This window comes from Neophocaena asiaeorientalis, unplaced genomic scaffold, assembly GCF_003031525.2.
Source record: "Neophocaena asiaeorientalis asiaeorientalis breed wild unplaced genomic scaffold, Neophocaena_asiaeorientalis_V1.1 scaffold540, whole genome shotgun sequence".
Classification (NCBI taxonomy): Eukaryota; Metazoa; Chordata; class Mammalia; order Artiodactyla; family Phocoenidae; genus Neophocaena; species Neophocaena asiaeorientalis.
In genome coordinates this window covers 3,303,537-3,313,884 of record NW_020172141.1, presented here as the reverse complement: position 1 = coordinate 3,313,884, position 10,348 = coordinate 3,303,537, and the positions used below count along the sequence as shown (strand labels likewise).

Sequence of the window (10,348 nt, the reverse complement as noted above, 5' to 3'; positions counted from 1 at the left end):
CCGCGCCCCCGCGCCGGGCTTTTCCTAACCCAGTGTCTCCTCCCTCAGAATGGCTGCAGTCTGTCCAGGCCACCATGATCCTGTCCATCATCTTCAGCGTTCTGTCCCTGTTCCTGTTCTTCTGCCAGCTCTTCACCCTCACCAAGGGGGGCCGGTTTTACATCACCGGAGTCTTCCAGATCCTTGCTGGTAAGTCGGAGATGACTGAGTCCATGAGGGGGCTGGGCACCCCCAGACTGCAGCACGGTCAGAAGGGCGCGGCTCCAGAATGACTGGCGTGCAGGAGTCCTCCCCGTGGATGGATTTCATACAGCACAGGTGTGTGTGTGTGTGTGTGTGTGTGTGTGTGTGTGAACCTGGGAACTCTCCACTTCTCCATGGAACGGGGTGCATAGGAAACAGGGCTAGGGGTTCTGGAAGGAGGGTCCCTAACCTGGGGCGGAGCTACAGTTTGGACATATCATCAGAGGTAAATGCTGAGGATGTCGGTAGAGCACAGGACAGTCTTGAGGGTGGATTTCTGTAGCTCACGTTATGCCCCGGGACCATCCCTGCTTCAGCATGGAAATGGCCCCGATCTGCTGCCGAGGTTGCTCTCAGGTACCTGTCGCCTACCTCTAAGCAGTGATGGAGCCACCTGACAAATTCTTACTCTCCTTTACTCTGGCCCCTGGAGTCCACCAGCCTCCGACTTACTGGTGTCTTCCTTTCGGCATGTGTAACACACCATCGGTTCCAGGTTATCGACACGCACCGTGTGCAGAGTCCTAGACGTGACGCCTTCCAGCTCTTGTCTCTGGATTCTGGCCATTGTCTCACTTTGTTTCCTTTTATCCTTCTGTCCACTGATGGCCAGTTGACTGAGTCAGCAGAGCACTGGAGAGACATAGGAAGCAGATGTGGTGGATTCTACAGTCCAGGCTAATAACTCATAAAATCTGTATGTGCCAGAGTACGTCTGGTGACTGTGAAATGTTCTCAGTTCTGGCCCCTGAGTGGGCAGGGGTGTAGCATCTCTTGTTTAGCTGCTGAATCACCACCATGACTCATGAGCAGTCATTGGAGGGTTGAAAACAGCGCACAAGTCCTGGATGGATGGATGGATAGACGGGTGGATGGATGGGCAGGCAGAGCTCATGGCTTACATAGGTTTGTATGGCAAGACACAACCTGACGTTGACTGTTGATGACCCTTTTCCAGAAGCCAGAGACTTATGCTTTACTGGAAAAAGTAAGTAAACTAGAGAACCAGTTCTCATCCAGTTCCTAAATACAACATGTGAATGTGCACAGTTTGGAATTTCAAAACCAAACAGTGCTTTGCTACTTGATTTTATCAAGGTTTTATTATATCAGCCAAGCTTCTGGGAGTGTTGCCAGCTTTGCTAAATGACTAATTCTTCAGTGAGATATCATTTCTGGGTACCATGGAGCCATGATCATTATTCACCCTATTTCCAGAAGTAGCACGGAAAACTAGAATATCTTCTGGGATTTCCTTTTAGGCTCCCTGTTTGCAGTTTGATATCAATGGTGATCCTGTCCATGGTATCAACGATTATATCCTCAAGAAAAAGTGATATAAAATACTTATATTCGATCTATACGCACTCGTTATTTTACTGATGAAGAAACTGAGACTGGGAGAGGCTAAATGAACATGCGGCTCATGCAAGGACACTGGGTGCCCCCATTTCTTCCCATCCCACGTGGACTGAATATATTTAGAGATTCAGAATCCACCCGAGTTTTCAAGGAACGCAACATCCAAGGCAGAAACTCTGCTTTTGATATGAGCTTTCATTGAACCTGATTGACCGTGGAAGATGAGTTCAAATCTACCCCATGTATGATTCTCAAGTTCCGAAACATCTGTGATGAATGAGTCTACACCATCAGGACTAGTCAGACTGGAAACATTGGACAGAGCGAACTTACTTTTGAAGGGACATCTCAGGGCAGGGAGTACCTCATCTTCATTTTTCCAACGGAGATATTTTAGCTTAAAATTCTCTAACATTGTCTTTTTAGCAAGGTCATTTTCGGTCAAAAACCAAAGTCCAGAGATAAGTACTTCTTCAACCCAAACACTCTTAGGTACTGAGATTTTGCTAATCTTCCAAAGTTTGTTTACTCATTCCTCCTCGTTTCACTGTTCGGATTCTTCTCCAAACTCAGCCCAAGCCTTCTAGAACTCTGCCATGAAAACCTCCGAATATAGAAGCACATGGTTTGTTCTTGCGTTTCCCCCTTCAAATCTAGCTTCTTATCTCTCACGAGGGTTTGTCAGTTTAGCGGTCCATCTGTGAATAGGAAGTTGTCTGGAGGTTGATCCAGAGTAGCGGTGGTACTTTGTACGTCCTAAGAATGTTCTGTGCGTGTTCCGTCCGGTCAAAAGGACCTGAGAGAGCTAGTCTTCAAGAAACCTCAGCTCTCTAGAATGTTGTGTTTGAACTTGCTGTAGGGTCTTCCCACTAAACTTGGGATTTAAGAGAGTGGGGACTTCCCTTAGAGATTTCCAGACTTCAGTGTGTGACAACCCTGCTTATGTGTGTTTCCTATCTCACGGCCTACGAAGGATTCAGTAACTAGAGAGACAGTTAGGGAAGGGTTGTTGGGGATGAGACATTACCCCTTAATATCAAGGAACAAATCAGAAAAGCAAAAACAATCAGAAAACAAAAAGGAGAGTAGAAAGGAGGGAGGGAGGGAGGGAGGAAAGAAGGAAGGAAGGAAGGAAGGAAGGGAGGAGCCCTTCCATCATGGGATGTGCAATCTATAAGTGGGTTGTGGCCACCATAGCTGGGATCCACGCAGGGCAGATGCTTCTTCAGGCACTGAAGCCTGTTGTGTGGAAGCCTCCAAACTATGCTGAGTGTCCCAGGGGCTGTCAGGGCCGGATCGTCTCTGCGTAGCTTCCTTCTGGAGGGCCCAGCTGTGGACTTTTTAAACACACGCGTGAGCATGCAGTAAGGGCAGGTGAAAGGCGTGTGGGGCTCTTTGGCTGATTGCAGACTTGGGAGCCATCTCTGCCTGGCTCTAGATGACTGACTTGCCTGTGCTTGTGGGGCTGCCTGTCTCACTGCATCATCTCTTCTCCACTTATAATAAGCTGCGAGTCTCACCTTTAAGAACTGTCTTCCCTTGATTACATACTTCTTAGGTTGGCTGCTTCTTTTTTTTTTTTTTGCGGTACGTGGGCCTCTCACTGCTGCGGCCTCTCCCGTTGCGGAACACAGGCTCCGGACGTGCAGGCTCAGTAGTTGTGGCTCACAGGCCCAGCCGCTCCGCGGCATGTGGGATCTTCCCGGATCGGGGCACGAACCCGCGTCCCCTGCATCGGCAGGCGGACTCTCAACCACTGCGCCACAAGGGAAACCCAGGTTGGCTGCTTCTTGAAGACGTTTTGAGAGGCTCCGTCATCTAGTTGGGTGCTCCTCAATCTCAGCTGCAGACCAGAATCACCTTTTGTGAGAAAGGGGGTGCTTTTAAAAAACGCTGGTGCTCAGGCTTCATCCCCAGAGAGTCTCATTTAAGAGTTCTTGGGGGCTTCCCTGGTGGCGCAGTGGTTGAGAGTCCGCCTGCCGATGCAGGGGACACGGGTTCGTGCCCCGGTCCGGGAAGATCCCACATGCCGCGGAGCGGCTGGGCCCGTGAGCCATGGCCGCGGAGCCTGTGCGTCCGGAGCCTGTGCTCCACAACGGGAGAGGCCACAACAGTGAGAGGCCCGCACACCGAAAAAAAAAAAAAAGAGTTCTTGGGCAGGGCTGCTCCCTGGTGACTCTGATGTCCATCCAGAGTTGGGCACCGCTGTTGCAGCCATTAACCTGCCCTAATCCCACTGTAAGTTCTTCTAGGATGATTTACAGAGCTCATCCTATCCACGAGCCATCAATTCTTCTAAACCCTCTTCTTAGAGAAGGACCGTCCTGATCCTGTGTCTGGATTTTGGAGTCATTCTTATCTTCAGGGCCTGCAGCCATCTGTTCCCAGACAGTGCTTACCCTGGCCCCGGCTCTGTTGGGTTGAGTGGCACAGGATGAGAAAGCATCAGGAAATTCACGGAGATATAGACGATGTTTTGATTTATTTCAGGAGTCGCACCCAGCGGCGAGCTCCACGCACACCTCCTAGGACGCCCTGCATGTCCCACTTGTTGGGTGACTGGGTCATGTGTTCCCTTGGCACAGTTAAACTCAGGCCACCTGTGTAGTTTCTGTGATTTGTGCTCATTGTGATTACGAGGAACAGCAAGGATGGTAGGAAACTCCTTTTAAAAGTGACTTTTACTTTTTCTGTTTGTTTTGTTCCTTTTCTTTCATACACATTGAGGTGGGTAGAGAGCACTTAGAATGAAAATCTGGGGGAGGAATAAAAGCCCAGTGCCCTCCCTGTTCTGAGTGGTTCCAAGACAGCTTAAGTCGGAGACCACGTTAAGAAATACCGGTTCTGGGCGAATCATCCCAGATGTTGCCCTGGCTGGGCCCAGATGGGCATCTAGCAATGCTGTGGGCGATTTGCAAGGCTGCAGGAACCACACGGAGGCTGAGAATGGAAAGGGGGCTGGCGGCACAGAGGAGGCTCGGTGTGGGTGGACAGAGAGCCCAGTGCTTTCCGGGTAATGGACCTTCCAGCCTCTTCCTTCTCTACCTTGTGGCCTGAAGGGTGAGGTGGGGAGAAACAGGGGCGTCACTCATGGAACGAGCTCCAGGGAGGCACTCCCACTGCCCATCTCGGTGGTCTCCCCCAATGCTCACTCCCTAGCCAACCCCACCCAGGCTCCTGGCTTCGCTTCAGGCTCTAACTGAGCTGCGTTGGCAGAGGTCACGGACGTACACTGATGGCCATTTGCTGACTCCCTCCCCTGCTTTCGATACTGTTGCCATCTCTCTCCTTGAAACTGTACTTCCTCAGCTTGCAAGACCATTTCCCCAAGTTCCCTAAGTTAACCCACCAGGCAGTCATGCCAGAGCCGCCCACTCCCACCCCAGTCCACCACCGGCTCCTCCATTGTGTGGCATCACACCTAGATATTGTGCTCATTTCTTTTCTTTTACTTGCAAGCACCATTGCTGGGCAAAAGCCAACTCATGAACCTTCCTGCCCCCAGTCTTGTCCCCACCTCTAAATCTGGGGTGGTCTTTCTGGACACACCTCTGATCCTGTTTCTCCTCCACAAAAGCTGTGCTTCCCTCCACGACCTCGTCAAGTGCCCTGGTGGCCCTCTCTTCCAGCCTCCATCACAGAGACTCTGAGTGGGACCCGCTGGTGGTGTCCATGGGGCCCTCTGTCCTCCTTGCCGCGCTCGTGGTCTCCCTTCTATCTGGGATTTCCTTCACACCTTTCAGCATCTGGCCACCTCTTCCACATCCTTTAGACCCCGGTCAAGCCCCGTGTCCCCTTTCAGGATTTCCCCAGGCCCCTGATTGATCTGTGCTCTCAGGGCATCCGGTGTGTTTCTCTCTCCTTTCCTTGGAATCACATCCTACCCTACTGGAAGTCTCTACTGACGTGTCTGTTTCTGGATGACACTCACCTTGATGGTGGGGACCACGTCTTGTGGATCTCGGTGCACTCAGCATCCAGAATGGTACCTGCACATGCCCGGTGCTCATTCCATATTGACTGAACCAAACAGAATGGAGATGAGGAAGCCTAGAGAACCCCCTCCCTTCCTTCCTCTGCCTTTGGTCTCTTGGTGGCTCCCTTCTAAAGATGCCAGGCTCTGATTGTTCACCTGTGGTTGCTGTCACCATTAAAGGGAGCTCGAGGCCTGGTCTTTGGGGAGCATTTCTAGTGATGCAGACCCAGCCATGCTGAGGCAGGGGGGAACTCTTGGGAAGTCTTGAGTGGCCAGCATTTCTGTGTTTTCTGGACAGGGTCAGTGCCTTTCCACGTACAGCTGACCTTTGCTCCCAGACGCAGGCCCCTCCCTGCTCATCTCTGGGGAGGGCAGCACACCTGTGTGTAGTTGGTGGCCTCACTTACCTTCTCCACGGAGACCTTCAAAAACGCATCTCCACCTACTGGTGGCCAAGAATGCGAATCACAGTCCCTTTATTGGGAGAAGTGTTTGACTTTTCGGGACTCTTGTATGGCACTACCTGCTCTGTATTCCGGGGCACGTCTGTTGCTTTGCATACAGACAGCCTTGTAATGATATACTCCCTAAAGCATCAGTCTCCCGACAGCAATAATTATAAAGTGTGTAACCTCTTGTTGACTTTGCAAGTGTACAAGCGTATGGCTTGAAGAGAAGCATAAATTCCTTTACTTCTGAGATTCTCCCAGGGCGAATGTCATATAATTAAGCCACTGAGTTAGTCACTGCACTCGTGTGTCCTGTCTCTCTCGCTCCCTCCAGGTCATAGACAAAGTGTTTTTTCTTTGCTATTTTCTCCTTGCTGGGGAAATCTGGACACAGCCGGTCCACACAGCTATCACTGCATTTCTCATGCTGTTGCTGGCCAGACACACGCCCCATTTGGAAGACGATGGGCACTGTCTTGCCCTTCAGATGCTCTGCTTACATCTCACTCTCTCCCTCGCTCTTGCCTCGCCTTTGAGGCTCTGCCATCATTAGGTAGGTCAGATATAGCCTAAGAGACAGGCAAGAATTAGCACTTTGGAGAGGTGAGCTATAGACCTCGAGGTCCAGCAGATCGAAACCGCAGTTTCCCTCCCGTGACCAGTGGCCAGCTATGACTTCCCCGCGGAAACAGATGTCTTCCCGTCCCCCGGGCTATCTGTAGGTGGCAGGTCCTGGAGCTGATGCCCCTGTGGTCCCAAGACTGTTGTGTGGCTCTCTCGACGGGGGCCAGTGGAGTGGGTGTTTTCTCTCTCTGACTTGCAGAAGGACAGTCTTATCGGGGCAGTGAATGTTACACAGTCCCACTTCTGCACTCTGTTCAAACAGAGTCGCAGTGTCCAGTTAAATAACCCAAATAGCAGTGAGGTTAGATGTAGGTGGTCCGGGCCTTGGGGGGCTCTGGACCCACAGGCATCCCACATGCGTTCTGGACTTATAATAGAGTCAGTCAGAGCCTGTCAAAGCCCCTGTGTTCAGGAGCGGACAGAGCAGGCTTTGTGCCACTCTGGGCTGGGGTGCTCACGTCACTGGACTCCTCCCTGCAGGGATGCTGACCGTCACCGTGGGCATGGACCGTCACGCTTGAACTTGCCCGCTTTGTGGGGCTCAGGTGAAGGATTTTCTTGTCCCTCCACCAAGGCTCTGTGGTAGACAAGGAAGGGGTTGCCTGACCTGCCTGCGGATCTGATACCCTTTCACCTTTGTTTGGGCTTTAGACCAACCTTGGGGGAACAAGAACAGTTGAAAGGGACCGGGCACCACGCAGCTTGCCCGTGACTGCCTCCCCTCTCTGCAGCGTCCTTGCTCCCTGTGTCTTCCCCCCTTTCCTCTCCCCGTGTTCTGCTGTCTGCCTAGTGGTGCCCATGGGCGTTGTTTGCTTGGTCTCTGATGTAGCGATCCTGCTAAGGAGGTCAGCATGGAGTTCCGCCCCTGTGCTCGGCGTGAGTGCCACTCAGATAACGGTGAGGTGTCACTTCCCCTGATTTCAGAGAATGCCACCACCCATCTGTGGAGTGGTTTACAGACTTCCAGGGGCTCCCACACCCAGCCATCCTTGCAAAGATATAGGTGGGCTTCTCTTGCCACCCGAATTCTCGCTGGGCCCCTCGTGTCAACTGGCAATGGGTGACGGTTAAAGGAAATGAGGAGGAAGGAGGAGGGGAGACCTTGGAAGCCATGGTCTGGGTCACATAGATTGGACACAGAGAGCAGATCGTTTCCTGGGTTCCTGTACCTTTGAGCCCCTCCTGTCAGTTCTGGATCTGGTGGCAGATTCCTGCCTGAGATGGATGTGCCCTCTCTTCCTGCAGCCCATATCCTTCTCCCTAAGAAAGAGAGAAGTGTGCCCTGGTGTGTGTGTGTGTGTGTTTGTGTGAGGTGGGGTCGAGTCTGGGAGGAGAGCAGGGTAGGTGAGGCAGGTGCTCCGGGTCCCATGGAGTCTGGTTCGGGGGTGGTGCAGGGTCCCCGCTCCATGACCCCTCCTGCCCCCAGCTGGTCCCTCTCCTTCCCAGGTCTGTGTGTGATGAGCGCGGCATCCATCTACACGGTCAGGCACCCGGAATGGCATCTCAACTCGGAGAACTCCTACGGCTTTGCCTACATCCTGGCTTGGGTGGCCTTCCCACTGGCCCTCCTCAGCGGCGTCATCTATGTGATCTTGCGGAAACGTGAATGAGGCACCGGGACAGGACGTCCGAGGGTCTGAGCGCACGCAGGGAGGGAGGAAGTAAACCAGAAGCCAGGAAAAAAAAGGAGCTAGCCAAAAAACCCAAACTCAAACCAAACCAAACAGAAAGCAGGTGCGGGGGGTGGTTAGTGTTGATTGAAGATGTATATAATATCGACGGTTTATAAAACCTATTTATAACACTTTTTACATATATGTACATAGTATTGTTTGCTTTATGTGTTGACCATCAGCCTTGGGTTGAACCTTAAAGTAGCTAAGGAACTTGACATCCTAACCATATAATCAAACTCAGTTTTTTTGTTTGTTTGTTTTTGTTTGTTTTGCCCAGAAATAAAATAAGTCCATCTTGCCCCTTCCCTTTCGTCTGAAAGAAGATACCTCCCTCCCACTCCACCTCGTTTAGAAAACCAACGTGTGGATAGAAACCCCAAATGGCCCAAAGCCCTTTTACTGTGGGTGACCCAGTGCATCACACACAGACATGCACTGCCCACGCCTCTGTGTGCAGCCTTACCTGCACTCGGACAGAACCCCCAAACTGGAGCCCTCGGAGAATCACGGCTTGTGGCTTTGGAATACTTGCCCTTGAAGGGGGGTATCCCGGTCACGCATCTAGGTGAGAAATTGGTGACAACAAACCTACGAAGTGGTGCTATGTATTTACCATTCCTTGTGATCACTAATCATCTAAACGCTTCACTGGAAATTCAATTAACGATTTTACAGCATGAAGTCGAATGGAGACCTGAATAATTCTGTGTAAGATAAATGGTTTATAACCACATTTGTACCTAGCTAGGCTGCTGTTATTACTATAATAAATAACAAACCACCGCCTTTATCACTCCCACGTTTTCCTTATGGTCGGAGCATCAGGACAAGCTTCTAGACCCCCCGGGACAGTGGTTCCTGGGATGCAGCACGGTCTAGACTGTCCTCTGACTCCAAGGACTGTCTGGCAATGACTCGTACTGGCCACCAACTGTAGATGTATATACGGTGCCCTTCTGATGCTAAGACTCCAGACCTTTTTTTTTTTTTTATATTTTTTGCTTAGCTTTTTCTGATTTTATACCAACTGTGTGGACTAAGATGCATTAAAATAAACATCAGAGTAACTCACTGAGCTCTCGTGGGTTTTTGTGGGTGAGGGTGCGAGGTGCGTGTCGGAGCAGAGGGAAGAGGGTCACGGAGCCGCTGTTGGGCAGATGATCTGGGTTGCTCTGGCGTCTTTGGACATCCGTGATGGAAGGGCTTCTCCCTTCCAAGGTTTCCAGCAGAGACCCGCTTTCTCTGTTTTGACTCGGATAGATTGGGTAAAGTGGCACAGATGGCCACAAGGTGATTGAAAAAACTGGGAATTTCACTTTACGTGCTTGAACTTTGAAACTACACGTGTTTATTTCATAAGGTTTCTTTTATAGCATTTAACTAAAAATAATTAAGAATTAAGAACAAAGAAGAACAGAAATGGCCCAAATCTCACCATTTAGGTAACACTTTTGGCATTAAAAGAAGTAATATACATCCAGGATCATGACGTGCGAAAGCCTCTTTTCCCCCTCTTTTCCATAGTCTCTCGCCAAAGGTGACCAGAAGACGTAGTTTATGATTTCTGCCAGGAAGAAATGCAGTGCCCACACAGATACATCCATTCAAGTATTTGTAAAATTTACACAAAATGGAGAAAAATACTCACGTTATTCTGCACCATCCTGTTCTTCTCACCTAAGGGTATAAATCGGAGATCTTTCTATAGGAACATATACCTTATTCTATTTTTAGTGAGCTCTGTTTCAGTCTTTCCAAATCTGCATAGCATTTCACTGTGTAGCTGCACATTTATTTACCAGTCCCTCAATGATAAACACTTTGATTGTGTCCTGGTTTTTATTATTACCCAAAATGTTTCAGTGAACATTCTTAACACATGAATATTGGTGCATTTTAAGGGTACATCCAAGTGCTAAATTCCTGGTAAGGATATTACCAAGACAAAGGGCATGCATATTTTTAAAAAGTATAATAGGTATGGCCAACTTTGCCTCCAGAGAAATTGGACCAACTCT

At 50.2% G+C, this 10,348-nt stretch overlaps 1 protein-coding gene across 3 annotated transcripts in view; it reads left to right on the top strand.

The window, feature by feature from the left end:
- The window catches only part of PMP22 (peripheral myelin protein 22), a 29,139-nt gene extending 19,738 nt beyond the window's left edge, over positions 1–9,401 (top strand). For all 3 annotated transcript variants that reach the window (XM_024753249.1, XM_024753231.1, XM_024753240.1), the window contains exons 4-5: positions 49–189; positions 8,101–9,401. In XM_024753249.1, the coding sequence (XP_024609017.1) occupies positions 49–189; positions 8,101–8,264 (305 nt within the window). In that variant the 3' untranslated portion in view covers positions 8,265–9,401. The remainder of the gene's footprint in view (positions 1–48; positions 190–8,100) is intronic.
- Positions 9,402–10,348: the final 947 nt, after the last annotated feature.